Raw genomic sequence first — 16,315 nt, forward strand, 5'->3', positions numbered from 1 at the left:
ATTGACCTCTTCCAAGTGGTCACCAGAGTGTGGGTTTCACCATCCCACACAGCAGAGCCAGGACAACAGAACAACGGAAAATCAGCTCCTTGGAAAGCGTCAGCGTTGACGGCCAGGCTGGGGCGCACAGACTCCTGAGACAGTGACGGCTACCAGGTGTCACTGCTCAGACCCTGGGAAGGCCAGTCTCAAAGGACAAGGCTGCCATACAGTTAAAACTAACATCATAAATAAGTTACTGAAAAGAAGCTTAAAAATGGAGAAAAGTGGGCAATATGACATTTTATTACTTTTCCCTTAAGGTTGACATTCCTGTAATGGCTATTGTTGGTATTCCAAGAAACAGTTTAAGATGTGTTCTATGACCGTCTACAAAACACTCCAATCGGAGGTGGGGATGAGGCGACCCTCTGCCTGCTGGGCTTTCCACACGGGGTCTCGGCCTGACCTACCCTTATGGTGCGAGTCCCGCGTCAACGCAGGGACACTGTGAGGGTTGGACTGGTCTGTCAAGTGCTCTGAGGGCCGTGGGACAGGCCCCAGGGGCCGCCCTGCTGGCACAGGAGACAGCTGGCTGAGCAAAGCGGCCGAGTGTGTGCCACGTGCGCCACATCACTACCTGGGGGCTGAACTGCACTGTCACACACAGGGCGCGACACGAGACTACAGAAGTAATGCCTTGGAAAGGAAGTAAAGAAAAAACACCGCTACATTTAAAAAACTTTTATGGATATTATTAATTTTTACTTGGATCCTACTGGCAATAGTGTTAAGGAAATGAATTTCCCAGAATCTGGGAACTGGGGGAATCAATTAGGAATGACAGTGAGCACAGAGGTTTCTCCAAGGGATTCCATTACCTGCAGATTCCTTCAACATTTAAAACTGGGGCTCCCTTTCCAGACACTATGGATCCCTGGACTTGGTACATAGGAGCACTGTGTGTCGGAGAGTATACGCACACGCTTCCCGGGAACAGAGACCCGCTGGCTCAACGCTTGCTGCAGATTCACATTCCCCAATTCTCTGTCCAATGATTTGTAAAACAATCCAGAAAAAGCAAAGATGGGTACTGAACATAAAGTAGTAAAATTTCGTTCATTAACTTACTTAAAATTAATTTATCTTTTCAAAGTGCTTCAAAAACAAATTAAATCTGACTCTTCTTTTTGTCTAACTGATAATATAGTCAAAAACTCTTTGACATTTTCATACATAAACTAACATAAGTCAAGAACTTCCACTGATGCAGTGCTTAAAACTATGTATTTATAATTTCCTATTTTATTGGCATGGATATTTCTAAACTTAAAAACCTTCCTGGTAAGTTCTTTTAATTTCTTATGACAAAAATTTCTCACAACACACAAATATTTACAACATATACATTGTTTTCAGTTCTTTACATTGAATTTCAAAGACAAACATTTTTATAGGTTACCACAGAACAAAAGCTGTGACTCATGTTTTTATTTCATAAACTATTATAAGTTAAAGTGAATAGAGTTTTTTAATATTCCTTGTAGCATTTTACAAGTGCAACAGAAAACTTGAAGACCCAAATTAAGATAGCTGTAGTTCATTAAATGTTGCTTGTTGTCATCACATTGTTCACAGCAAATTTTTGAAAAAATAAGCACCAATCATTCTTGCAAAGAACAATTTTATCTAAAAGTATTGAAAAGTGTTAAATACAAGGTCTTTAATTTACATGACAAGCAATAAATACGCTGTATCGAAACTCATCCTGCACACTGCTACCCTCGTACATATAATGTACTGAAAAGTTGGCTGTCACGCATGGGATTGTACTTTTTAAAAAAAAAAAAAAATAATAAACCAATTTGACTCCCAACTGATGGTCTGCTATTTAACCAAGGCCACACACAGTACACCTGGCCAGCAAACAGTGTGGAACTGATCAAACTCCAAGGGGGGAACATCTAGCAAATAAACCAAAAAGCCAAAGATCATTGCTGGTGATATTAGCATGGACTAGAAAACCTTAATATGCTGCTACTAGGATTGGTTTAAGTTATTATTTAGTCACATATTAAAGAGCCAGTTGATGCTCTTACAAGTTAAAAAAATTGTGTAGCCACATTATTGTTTTCAACGTCGTGTGGAAAGTTGCTATCACTGTAGTTTGCTGAGCCTTTACTTTACAACAGGGCTCTCCCTCTAACTCGGAATTGCACGTAAGGAGGCTATTCAAAAAGTACAATAAAAATGTGCACAAATCAGACTTCAGGTAAGTCAGTACGCTGTACACTTTCTACGTGTTATGCCGATAAGTGAAGAAATGAGAGAAGTGCTGCCGCTAAAACGTTTCAGTTGAGGAATAATACACTGGAATTTTTTATTTGTAAGTAGTTTATCCCAGGTCAAATTGAGACCCAGAGCTTATGCGTTAAGCCTCAAAGACTGATCTTCTCTTCTCCTGGAAGAAATGTCAATATCTATTGAGTCTTTCCCAACTATTAGCCTCAGTCGCTTGGCTGGAGGGAGGGGAATAAAGTCATCTTCAAAGTCATCGTCGTAATCATCCTCCTCTTCGTCCCCCTCAGAGGAGGAGGAGTCGTCTGTACTGTCTTCCTCGTACTGACTGTAGTCATCGACGTCCATCTGCGACTCCAGGAGAGAGAGCGGGTCACCGCAGCACACCCCATTCTCGTGACGCCCCTCTACACAGGGCCCCCGACCCTCCTCGTCCCGTTTGAGCTGGATTTTTAATTTTGTGGCACTGCTGCCCGGTCCTGAGTTAAATCCGTTATTAAGCTTTGCTACGTAGAGATTATTATCATTTTCATGGTCTTTACTTAACTTGATGCTTATTTTGGAAGAATTCATCCCATCATTCTCTGGATTGTTTGTCTTGCTGCTGCTATCGTGACGCCTGCGAAGAGTCAATTTGGGGATCCCAGAGTTATTCTCCAGGATTAACTGTGCGTCATACCTTGTGATTCGCCTCTTCTTTTTACTCTTTGCAGTCCTGAAGCTGTCTTTTGTTTTGAAGCTATCTGATGTCACCACCGAACCATCAACAGGCGAAGGGGCCCAGTCCATGTAGCTCCCGGGCAGCCCCTCCGAGCCGCTGTGCTCACCCTGATCGGGGAGGGACCCCAGCACACTGGGTACCACACCGGCTTTCCCAGGGGGACTGTGCTCCGGAGTGGACTCCCCCGCCTTTGCCAACTGTCTCACAAGTTTCCCTTGCCGTGACTTCTTTTTTGCAATGCTGCTGTCACTCCTAGGACACTTCGCCTCCCCGTTGTGTGCAGTGTCATGCACCAGTTCTTCTTCCTGCGTCGCAGGAGGTGGTTGCTCGCCACTCTCTGGGCAAGGCTCAGTCAGGCTGCTTTCATAGTCGTCCGACGTATTTGGTTCAAGCTTGATGTCAGAGGGCTCCTTCAAAATCATTCTCGTCCGTGCAGATCGCCTGGTTGTGTAGGTGCTGGGGGCGCCTTCCCCCGGCGAAGGGGCCCCTCGCCCCGAATTCTGTTTGTGCTCTCTTGCCGCGTGTCTGGTTAAGCACCCACTAGCCACTGTGGCTGGTATTGGTCCCTCTGGCTCCTGATCTTTTTTAATGGGCAAATTTTTATATAGAACTACTTTAGGCTCTTTAAGGACTAAGTTTCCCATCTCGAGGTTTCGTGAAGCACTCTTCTGCTCCGGCCGTTTGCAATGATTTCTTAATTTTACCTTCGAAAGTAAAGGCTTTGCAGGCTTTTTCAGTTTCTTTGGTACCCTGGAATTATTTATATGAGTTAGCTTAGATGAGGTAGAGTTGGAAGAAGCTGGAATTCTTGACATAGATTGCCTTGTTAATGTTCTGCTCTTGCTGGTCTTTTTCACACCAACTGAAGATTTTCGGCTAGAAGCTGCAAAGTTAAAAAAAAAAAGAAAAAAGATGAAAAATAGCCTTGATAACACAAAACAGTATCCAAAACCAGACTCTCGGCCATGTGACGTTCACTTACACAGGCACATGGCAGACAGACCCAGTCAGGTTTCTGCCTGCACATCAGCTCCCCGCACTTTTCCTTCACATTCTCTTTCTAATTTCAGCCTCTGATTCATGGAGCATCTATTCACATTGAACTGGGTGTTTGAAGAGTTCCTACTACCAAGTACCTAGATTTCACTCTATGTTTGTCCTTAATCTAACATGATACTGGTCCACAATAAGTATTTCTTTTCCTGATTTAGTATTTTACCTTGTAAAAGGTTTGAAGTGGACCTAAGAAAAAAATCATAGTTTTATTTTCTTTCACAAATTCTTAAAATCATCATTTTAAATAGGTTTCTAAAATCCAACTACTCCTTAACCAGGAAATATATATTGCAAATGGGCTCAGAGACAAATTCTATTCCAATGGTTTCAACAAGAGATCCGAGGAACCACGTTGTATCCCCGACAACCGCCCCAAAGAACTGCCTATCTAACACCTCTCCCTGAGGCGCGGGGAGGTCAGCAGAGCTCACCTGGCCCCGTCCCTCCCGTGCCTGCTTGCTGCCCACAATCACTGAGAGGGGAGAAGCATGCTGCCAGAATTACTCTCAGACAAGGGGGCTCCAACTTCCTTCCTCTGGACAAGGACACAGAAAGGCTGGGATGATCCTAGTGGGAACTAAGGTGACAACTGAAGGGCTTTACAAAAGGCTTATATGTGACTCAAGTTTAAGCTGTGCCCCGAGAACCTCTGACCTTGCCACTGACCAGCTGCCATCTCTGTTTTCCTTTGCATTTACCTTTGGACCTACACAGTGTCTTACATGAGTCAACTTCTCAGCTTCCCACACTCCCCACCTGAAAACCTCATCCCATCAAAATGCCCTTTAAATTATTCACAGAGAAGCTGAGAATACCAAACAATCACCATCTCTCATCTGAAAACAAGGAAATAGAAAACAAGGAATGTGGGTAAGTCCAGCACACTGCTGACAAAGATGGTCCCTTACTACATGCCCGAAGGTTGCCAGGGCGACTGCTGTTCCTTCTGCTTGGTTGAGCAAGTAAGTCACCATTAGTTAGTTTTTATGGAGAACAAGAATGAGTAACAAGCATTCCAAGCGTCACACCACCAAGAATGGAGCTCTGTACTCAAGCCTGGCTCCTAAACGGAGTGAGGTACCCAAACCAGCAAAACTCCCAGAAATGGGGCCCACTATTTCTTGAAGAACAGTAGTAATTTTGGAGAATGTGTATATGAACTGGAATTACACAGAACTTGCTAGAAATAATTTTTAAAATATGAGGATATTTGGGGAATTCTTTGGCTAAAGAATTTCTGCTTTCAAGGCTTCCTTTAAGGTGGAACTGGTAGAGGTACTTATTTACTTATTTTTTAAAATGTATTTTTTAAAATATATTTTATTGATTTTTTACAGAGAGGAAGGGAGAGAAATAGAGAGTTAGAAACATTGATGAGAGAGAAACATCGATCAGCCGCCTCCTGCACATCTCCCACCGGGGATGTGCCCGCAACCCAGGTACATGCCCTTGACTGGAATCGAACCCGGGACCCCTCAGTCCGCAGGCCGACGCTCTACCCACTGAGCCAAACCGGTTCAGAGAGGAAGGCAGAGGGAGAGAGAAAAAATATCAATGATGAGAGACAATTATCAATCAGCTGTTTCCTGCATGCTGGGGATTGAGCCCTCAAACCAGGCATGTGCCCTGACTGAGAATTGAACCATGACCTCCTGGTTCATAGGTCAATGCTCAACCACTGAGCCACACCAGCCAGGCTTGATGTGTTCACTGATGTAAGTCCACACCAGTGTTCTGTGCTCACTTTCTCAGAGTTGGCTATGTGGTCCTCTGCCCAGCCTGACTCTTCAAGGACCATCCTATGACCAAGCTTAGTGGTCCTCAGCCTATTGTTCCCTTTTCCTCATTTCGCACCTGCAATCAGCTGTAACTATAATCACGTATACGTTGCATTCTCCACAGTGATCCCCCTGAAATCAGGATCCAGCCTGTCCCTCGAATGAGAGCCTTGGCCAATTTCTGACCACCTCCAGGTCGTGAAACCCAGTGAGCACTTTCCGCCCTTACCTTCCTTTGCAGGATGTGAGATTGCTGACCATTCCTTTTCCTGGAAAACCCTCTCCCCTCTGCTGTCCCCGAGAGCACTCTCCCTCCACCCGCCCACACCGACACTATTCCTCAGGCCTCTGCTGTCCTAGGCCCTTGAAAAAAGTCTCCTGGTGAGAAGCACCCACCCCCTTCCTGAGCCACTTTCTCTCACCTGATTCTCTCCTGAATCACAGGCCCTACCACCAAATACCCGCTATCATCCGGATCTCCCGAGGCTGCCTCGTAGCCCCTTGGTGAACATGCTTAAACTGAACTCGCCTTTAAGTCTCATGGCTGCTTCTCCGCCTCAGTTCTCCTCTTGGCCAATCACCCCAGAAACTGGGAGGTCATTCCTGACGTTTGCTTTCCCTAACTGCCTCACCCAATCAGCCTCCAGGTCCTGTGGAGTCCATTCCTGCAATGTCACTGGAGTGTCTACCTCTCTCCATTGTCAATGCCACAACCTTCTGCTTGAATGAGGGCCAACAGCTTCCACCATTTTTTTTTGTCTCTCCTACTGCTTTCCCAACACCCCATCCTCCATCATGTAGACAAAATGATCTTCCTAGTACCCATGTCACTTCTGGGATTTAAACCTTTCAATAACCTAATGCTCTAAGAATCAAATCTAAAATTTTAAGTTATGCTCACATCCTTTCTTCCTACCTTCAATTCCACCCATGATAAACTTCACTTATTCAAGTCCTACACTCATCCCCTTACTATATTTTTAAAAATACAAGTCCCAAGTGCTTCACTTGGCCAACTTCTCACCCTCTTTAAAGTTCAGCGTAGGAAACACTTTTCCAGGGAGCCTGTCCAGACTTTCTACATAGGACAGGGTACTCTTGCTACATATCCCGCGACACCAGAGAGTTCCCTTACTTGGACACTTATTTTAAGCCATTAGACGAATCTCATGTTATGGTGATTCTGGAGCTTGCCTCTCCTCTTACACCCCTCCTTCCCATGGAATCACTGTTAGCTGACCACAGCGAACCACTCACAAAGCACTTGGGTGTTTGTTCTCAACAGCTCAAAACAGACGATTTGATGCTACAACTTGTTTTCCTTATGTTTATGTATTTATAGTGTATTCTCATTTTGTCTCAAAAGGCATGATCTCATCAAAAGTCCAGCTAAAAAGTGTGCTTACCAAGTCAAAGTTCAAAAAGGACATAAGCAAGCTGGGCAGAAGTGTGAGCAAAGTGGCTAAGACCAAAGGGTAGCAAGTGCCAAGGGCTCTTCACTGTCCCCAAAGGGTCACACTATCCTTGGGCGCTGTGAGAACATCAGCAACAGGAGGGTAACGGAGGAAGACGGTGGCCCCAGTGGCAAACTAATCAAAGTCCATCAGAGACTGAGGATTCTGACGTAGGAGATAAGGTGGGCCTGTGGTGGCCCTGGCACCAGCACTCACACACCAGGCGTGACTCTTCCCTACTGGCTAGGACAAACCTCAAATGCATAACCTAACAGTAACTTTAGGTGAAAATACACATTCTTAACAATTACTATATAGCAGGTGCTGGGCAAATGGCCACCTTCGTATGATCTCAATGCTAATAAGCATTTTTTGGAGTAAGAGCTGTTACACTACATGAAACCAAGCTCACATGGACTAATGTGCCTCAGATCGTCCATCTGCTGAGTGGCAGGGATGGGATTTGAACTGAGGAATATGGTTTAAGATCCCAACTTGTTCAGCACTGGCTCTAAGGTAAGCCAGTCCCAGCTCATGGGTAAAGAAGCCACGCACGGCCCTCAGAGTCATTTCAGGGTGTCCTCAAAATCATAAGGCAGCCCTGCCTGGGCATCAAGAATCGCAGGCAGATACAAGAGCAGCACAAGGACCCCAAAGCTCCCCGAGTGCCAGGGCTGCGTCCTCGCTCTGTGGAGAAACCCCAGGAGCACAGTCAACATGAACCGAGGTGACACGAGGACCACACACAGCTGACACCTTCAGAACTCGAGGAGCCAGCATCCTCCATCTTACATGACCAACACAGACTGGCAGTGACTGCCTGGACCGGGCCTACGGGCTCAGCAGAAAGGAGTGCTGTCTGTGACAGGAGAGAGAGAAGCAGTGACACATCCCCTACCTCCAGGATAGGCGATCCTTAGTTAAGATAAGCTTACTCCACTGGCCAAGTCTTCTGGGTTCTGCACCGACCTGAGGCATTTGCAATGACACACATTCCATATCACAGCGCTGATTATGGGGAATGGCCCAGCCATTCAGGCACAAGGACCTAAAAAACCAGAATCTTCCAATAATGGCACAATTCAGGCATGCGAACTGAATTTGTGAAAAGGATTTCTCGCCTGGTTGGTGTGGGTCAGTGGTTATGTGTTGACCCATGAATCGGGAAGTCACAATTTGATTCTCAGTCAGGGCACATGCCCAGGTTGTGGGCTCGATCCCCAGTAGAGAACATGCAGGAGGCAACTGATCAATGATTCTCTTTCATCATTGATGTTTCTAATTATCTCCCTCTGAAATCATTAAAAACATATTTAAAAAAATACTTAAAAAAGAAAAGAAAAAAAAAAGCATTTGTTTCCGCTCTGTAGATGCTGAAGCAAACAGGTTGTGGCTCCCAAGACACCTTTCAAAAAAGGGTCTGGCCCTGGTAGATGGCTCATTTGGTTGGAGCATCACCCCACATACCAAAAGGTTGTGGGTTTGATTCCGATCAGGGCACATACCTGGGTTTCAGGTTCGATCCCATGTCAGGGCGTGCATGGGAGGCTACTGATTGATGTTTCTCCCTCATCTCAATGTTTCTCTCTCCTCCCTCCCTTCCTCTCTCTCTAAAGTCAATGAAAATTAAACATCCTCGGATGAGGATTAAAAAACTTTTTAAAAAAGGATCTGTGTGGAAGAAAGAAATAATTTTTCTTCCCACTAGGCAGAAATGTTTGAGAATATACACACTGCTCAAGGAAAGCAGCTCCTCCATCAGCCACTAAATCCCAGACAAGCTGCAGAATCAAAGTGGGCAGCTATGCACGGAGAGTGCACTCTGACCCAATGGATACCACCGCCCTCAGGAGAAAGGCTCAGGCACTCTGGCTTTGCTACCAGCTGTGTTCTTGACAAGTCTTCCTCTCACACGGCTCGGAGGCTGTGTTTAAGACACAAGAACCAAAAGAAACACAGCCTAAAAGAATGCATGGAAGAGTTCGGGAAAACACTGCGTGAACACGGCTGAGTGTATGCTGGCCGAGGAGGTGACTGGAGTAAGCCTGTAACTCCTTTAGAGCAGAGCACGCCCACCACACTACCCTCAGTTCGCACATTAACTCTGTACCAGTCAGTCAGTCATTCTGCAGAAAGAAGCTGAATGAAGTCAGCGCCCCCACATCCGCAGCCCCCGGGAAGTGAGCACCTGTTCTGCAATGCTGAGATTACAGCTCAGAGGGATTACTGTTCCCTCTAAATTTAGGAAAGTGGCTCTGCGTTGTTACTTGTGCACCTGTCCTGTCCTGGAACTAGGCATAAGCTCCCCGAGGGGCTGAGTGTCCTACATATATGTATCTCTTCAACTACCACCAGGCTTTTAGTAAGTATTTGGTTTATTAATAAATATTCCCTGATGGTCACTTAGTAATATACTCAAAACCTTCCAAAAATATTTGTATTCCAATCTTTTAAACTAAGTGTTGTACTGAGTTCAGAATCTATGCATTCTAAATATAGTTAATGAATAAAAACACAAAGCACCCCCACGAATGTCAAGAGCCAATCAATGTGGACAGCACGGTGGCCGTCTCCACATGTAGGTCTCACAAGTCTCCCATCTCACAAGGAACCAGACTCAGAAAACAAATAGTGATTGTGCTGTATTTATTATTAGAACCAATAGTCCACAGTGAGTGACAGACTAACTGCTCTTTTGTTCACGTTGGACATTTTGATAAACCAGACGATACACAGGATAACTTTTACACTAAAGAGGTCACGTGTGGCCTCCGACTCCCAGCAGCGGTAGATTTGGGAATTCACGGCATTGAGCTTTGCCACTGTGGGATTCTTCCCTTTTCTTTGGGATTTTCTGTACAGGAGGGGAGCACCAGTGCTGGGTGTGAAAACAGGGAAAAGAGCCTGAAATAACCAGACCTCAGAGGGCATCAGGCACTAGAAGCATCTGTGAACATTCAGTGCCCAAACTGGCATACTTAGGGGATCACCAAGCCAAAACGTGCGAACTCAATGCCTGTCAGATCAGTCGGACTGAGGAGCCTACTATTTGAGTGGAGCCAGAGAAAACTGGCATCACCGAGGTGAAATGCAGCCGCAACCAGAATAGTCCCAGGACTTCAAAGCTCCATCAAGATGATGTGTTTTCTTATGTTCGTTTAGGCTTTCTTCTCTTTCTTTTCTCTTTATTCTTCATTCCCTCTTTTTCCAGTTCCATTAGGTCTTGCGCCCCCTCCCTGACCTGGTCTCTTGAAGCTTGCTTCTTTCTCCTTTCATCTTGCTACTTCTGTTAGTGGCTAATACGTCATAGCACAGTGACATCTAAAATGTTCCTTTATCACAATTACGAGTCTGGTAACTGATAACTTAGTAAATTGGGTAAGTAGTAAAAAGGTGGAAACCTTGAAGCCAGAAGCTATCACCTCCCCAAGTCCATCCTCCACCCTAACAGGATGGCTAGGCACAGAAACACGTATGTGCCTGTCAGATTCCACCCCATCCTGTCTTCTCAGAAGACATAATGATATGATTATGGTGAAACTAACACCTGGAAAATGTTTCTTTCATACATATATGATGACCCTGGAACACAGGCTGAAGAATATCCAGTTACCAAGTATTCACGGAAAGCAGACAGGTCAGTCTAGACGAGTGCACTGAGTCTGGAGGCCAACACAGCCTGCTTCTGTGGCAAATCATTTCTAGAATCCTGCGATGCTGCTGGAGTGCACGAGTCCCAGGGTTTCTCTCAATATTTAAAAGATCAAAACTACTGAAACACACTTTAGAAAACAAATTGTGTGAAAACACTTAAGAAAAGATGCTTATCAAATCTCCCTTACTTACTTGCATTGTGTTTTTCCTGAGTGGTATCTGCATCAGTGTTAGAGCTGACAGATTGACTGTCTGAATTTTTGCTGCTGTCACCTAACTTTTTAAGCCTATTTAAACGTTTATCTGTTTCTCTGAGTCCATATTTGCTATTGATAACAGGAGCAGGCGCAGGCAGTCCCACTCTGGATTTAAAAGCACCAGTTCCTCGTCTGAAAGAGAAAACAGCACACGTCAAACAAACAGCGTACTTACTAACCATAAGGTCGGCTGCCGAGGGCTCTGGGACGCATCAGATCTACAGATGTGATGAACTGATGAGGCCTCAACCATCACTGGAAATTTACCAAGTCTAGGACTCTCAAAAGGAATTAAGTATGTATATAAAATCAACAAAAAACTCTAAACTTAAAATCACAAAACAAATTATTATGACTATTGTCAATTATTAACTGCCCATGAGAAACCATTGAACCCTATAGAATTTCATGTGTAGATAACTAATTCTTCAATTTCAAAACTGGTTGGTGCAATAGTTAGGTCTAAATTGTAGCTTAAATAACGCACCTGTTAATTATATTCTAGCTTTGTTCTGCACAATTTAACACTACATCACTGAATATTGAGAATTAAGAAATGAAAAAAAGAAACCAGAGAATTTCCATAAATGAGGCATTACTTGATAGAACTGAATGTTAGATACAAATTCTAGCTGAAATTCTGTCTAAGAAGGCTAGGCTGTATTAATGCAAGGCTCACTTTCTGAACTATAAAAACTATTAAATGATTCTTTAAAGTTAGTGAATTAAACATAAATAACCACAATTAAGCTATAAAAATGTTACTAAATAAGACACTAAAAACTTGCTTTTCCCACAGGATAAGAACAATTTCTAACCTGCTCTAACTATTTGTATTGACGTAATTTTTCTGAAGTGAGGGTACTTACTAAGAGAGTTCTTAGACTTCCTAAAGGATGTAGTTTTGCAAAGCTTTGCTTTATTCAGCGTATAAAGGAAAATTCCTACTCAGCTCTATTCAAAAGAGTGAGTAAATTATATGTTAAGAGGTTTTTTAAAAGCACTCCTATTGCATTTAAGAAGTGAGAAGTCTCTCTGGCTAGAACTGCCTTCACTGGCTGACCCTTCACTGGCCTTCGCTTATTAAGGAAAAGCCATATAACAGCTTCTGACCTGTGACAAAATCCTAACTGCCCTCCTCTGAAAGCGACCTGGCCCCGCTGAGATCCCCTGGAACTGATCTTTCAGGATTTCCTCCCCCAAGGAATCAGAGCGTTTCACTTTTTGCTAAAGGACAACAGTTTTATTTTCTCTCCCCACCCTCTTACCTTTTCATGCTAGGGAGCACAGACCCAAACCTAATGCCGAATCTATTTTTGTTAAGTAATGTAAGTATTTTTGCTTTCTTCATCTTCACAGAATGGATATGGAATTCTCTTTTTATTAAGGCTTTTGTAAAAACAACAACAAACTTATTGTGGGACTGCCTCAATTCTTTTTTTCAAAAGGTGCATTAGAAATCCTCACTGAGGCAGGCAACCAATTACACTCCACCCCACCCCAAAATATATTCAGAAAGTAAATCCATAAATCCCAAAGGCCATTTCATTTCATATGGACAAAGAAAGTAATAAGTTATTTTTAGATATTCCATGCCTTTTTACCATAACATGCAACATTTCTGGTTCATTTCTAGAAAGATGGGCCACATTTAAAGAAAGCTCTACTCTTCATCTGCTTCTACACTACCCTCCCTTTTTCTTTTTAACTTAGGAAAGTAATACATGCTTATGCTTGCTGCAACAAGCCAAACAATCCTAGGATATAAATATGCATAAAGCAGAAGTTGGTAGTATTTCCTAACCCCTGGAGCCCAGAGCCCTGAGGTCCAGTGCTAACCACCTGCCAGCACACCAGCTTCCACTCCTTTACCATGGTCTACACACCTCCATACACTGTGGGAGCCCTCCAGGCAAACAAAACCAGCAGGGTAATGCCATACATTCACTAAACAACCATGCACAAATACACTGGTATTGAACATATGTTTTAAAAGTTGTACTTTTTACATAAACATTCCATAATTTATTCAATAACTCCCCATCAGTGATAGTAAAACCTATGGGCGATTTTGTTTTTGTTTGCCACCATGAATACAGCTGCTATACTGCTCTTGACACCAAATCCTTACTAACTGGTGCTCATATTTCCATAGGGTAAATTCTTCCATATGGGACTGACTGCCAGGTAAATGGATGCACTTATTTTTTGACACATATTGCCAGATTCCTTTCCCAAAAGATTACAGCAATTCACAGCCCTAATAACACCTGCCTGTTTCTCTATGTCTTCACCAGCAGTATACAGTGCACTCCTTAAATTTTGCCACCTGATAGTGAAAATGAATACCTAATTGTTTTAATTTCTTTGTTTGTAGCCATCATTTTCTGTGCAGCATCTTTCTTACCTTTCTTTTCTAGTGGAATTTACTTTTTCCGTATGAGCTTACTTTATTGGAGCTTTTTGTAATTACAATATTAATTCTTTGCCATATGTGTACTTTTTTCCCTCTTCAGTTTATCATCTGTCTTTGACTTACTTCACAGGAGCTTTTTGTAATTATAATATTAATTCTTTGCTATACATGTACTTTTCCCCCTTCAGTTTATCATCTGTCTTTGACTTACTTCCAGCCATTCAAGAATTTTTGTATTCACCATTTCTTGTCTTCTTTCAAAAGAATTTTACTTCCCCAAGGTTAGACATGTAATCTAAAGTTTTAAAAATAGTTTTGCATTGTATTTTAAAATTTACTTTTTTTTATTTACTCCTATATTCCCAGCATCCAGCTGTAATTGATTTTTACATAGTGTGAGATGGAGCTTAGCTTGGTTTTCCTCCAGACACATGATGAGTTACAGCTGACCCTGAACAACGGGGGGATTGGGGCACCACCCTATCTTGCAGTTGAAAATCCACATATAACTCCTTCAGCCCTCCACATATGCAGATTCCCAATCATGGATTGGAAATACTGCACCAACATCATACTCATCTCTCTTTCAGGACTCTCTTCATGCCCTCTTACCTATTTGTCCATTTCCGGGCCAATATCCATCAAGTTTTGATCACAATTATTTCATAGTAACTTTTAATATCTGTTAAGATAAATTTCCCCTAACTATACTTCACAAAATTTTTCTTGGCTATCAAACATACTTTCATATAAACTTTACAATAATTTTGTCCTTCATTAGATTTTATTCTTCAAATTTTCTAAAGTGAAATTTGTAGTACTTATTAGAAACATACTACAATCACTATTGTGTCAGGATGGTTACAGCCCAGACACATGCATCCAATGCACCCAGGACACTCCACTTGTGACCTCAGCATCTTGTTAAACATTCTGTCCACTCTCAACTCTTCACTGGGCCACCTCTTCTCACCCTCATGCTAGTCTTGTTTACCTTGCATTTGTAGGCCTAATATAAAGTACCTGTTCAGTTAACAATTGAATGAGTTCTCTGACTAGTGTCATCCTCTCATCTAACTGGTGTTCCTGAGAATTTAAAGAATATTCATAGCCACCCTTTCAGTCAAACTGCTCAAGGAGTCTGATTTAGCCATGTCAACTGTTCTGTATATTAGGCCTTCCCACTTCGGAAGGACTTGCATGTTTCTATTGTTCACACTAAGCCTGGAGAGTAGGTGGGATTACCACTATATGACCAGTGAGAAACGGAGGCTCAATAAAGAGAACTAATCTACCTAAGGAACATGACAATGCGTGCAGTTCTGAACCAGTAAAAGAGCTGTTTCAGGGCTGGTTTGGAATCCTGAGTGTGTGGTTACATTTTCAGGACAACCTCCAAAACCTTACTAGCACATCATTTGCTTCATTTGATCATTCACTCAGCAAATATTTTTCAAGCACTTATTATGTGCCAGGTACTATTCTGGATGCTGGGAATATAGGAGTAAATAAAAAAGGTAAAGACTTCTGCCTTCTTGGAGCATCTTTTCTAATGGGAAAATAACCTATATTTAATTGTTAACTGTGTACAGTTCTACATACTTTATGTGAAATAACTAATTTAATCCTCACAGCAACCCTATGAAATAACTTCTGGTATTATTCCCATTTTACAGATGGATAATTAAGGTACAAGAGCACCTAAGTTGCCCAAGAAATCATAGCTAATGAGATGCAGAGTCACAGGATTCCAACTCAGGCAGTCTGACACAGATCTCAGGCACTTACTTAACTGCTACGCTATGTCATCTCTATGAAATGATTTTAAAGCATTATTCAACTATAATTAAACTACTTCATGGATTAAAGGGTCTTTCTGTAGACTGGTCTAAGATTCAACCAATGCTTACACCATTTTTTTATATAGAAAAAGATACATTTTATACTCCCACCCCCAACACAGGGGAAATGTCTGGCTACCAAGGAAGAAGAAAATTGGGCTTCTAGTCTGGCTGCAGGCTGGGTGTTCTTAGTGGGAGAAGTAGCACCACCAGGTATCTTTGCTCATATTTGCAAACACAACATGATGTGGAAACTGTGAGGGCTCTGAAGCAAGGCTGGTCTGGATTCAGTACTTAAGTTCTGCATTTGCAACAGGGCCACACTACTACTTCTCTCTCACAGGATGGCTGTGAGGACTGAATGAGTCAAGATCAGTAGTGTCCAGGGCAGTGCAAGGTACGCGAAATGGGCTCTACAAACATAACGAAGCCTTCCTGCAGCACCACCCAGATAAGCTTGGGGAGCTGCCCCTGTGAGCTCCTGCATGCAGAAGCCACTCCACTGAGTGTTGTGAACATTACTGCTGCCAAGGGAGATCGGGGGCATCCACAAGGACTCCAAAACCTTGATGGACCACACAAAGTGACAGAACTTAGGAATTATGAAAGTATGTGCATAAAAAAAAATCCAGAGGACACAGCTTGATAATACACAAAACTATGTCAGGGTTTTTACATGACTGTCAGCGGCTGAACTTCACTTGCCATTTTCAGGGCAACCCCACTCTGGCTGTGGCTGTGGCTGTGGCTGTGGCTGTGGCTGTGGCTGTGGCTGTGTGTGTGTGTGTGTGTGTGTGTGTGTAAAGGTGTTTCCCATTCTCTACTTAAGTGCATTTGAACTCTGATCCATTCATAAGAACA

The 16,315-nt window shown here is 43.0% G+C and overlaps 1 protein-coding gene across 4 annotated transcripts in view; it reads right to left on the reverse strand.

The window, feature by feature from the left end:
• Nucleotides 1-267: 267 nt before the first annotated feature.
• SUV420H1 (suppressor of variegation 4-20 homolog 1 (Drosophila)) overlaps nucleotides 268-16,315 on the reverse strand; it is a 31,698-nt gene continuing 15,650 nt past the window's right edge. For all 4 annotated transcript variants that reach the window (XM_005864346.2, XM_005864345.2, XM_014538125.1 and 1 more), the window contains 2 exons: nucleotides 11,133-11,329; nucleotides 268-3,881 (listed from right to left, as the gene is read on the reverse strand). In XM_005864346.2, coding sequence (XP_005864408.1) covers nucleotides 2,404-3,881; nucleotides 11,133-11,329 — 1,675 coding nt within the window. In that variant the 3' untranslated portion in view covers nucleotides 268-2,403. The remainder of the gene's footprint in view (nucleotides 3,882-11,132; nucleotides 11,330-16,315) is intronic.

This window comes from Myotis brandtii, unplaced genomic scaffold (assembly GCF_000412655.1).
Source record: "Myotis brandtii unplaced genomic scaffold, ASM41265v1 scaffold187, whole genome shotgun sequence".
In the NCBI taxonomy this organism is placed as follows: Eukaryota; Metazoa; Chordata; class Mammalia; order Chiroptera; family Vespertilionidae; genus Myotis; species Myotis brandtii.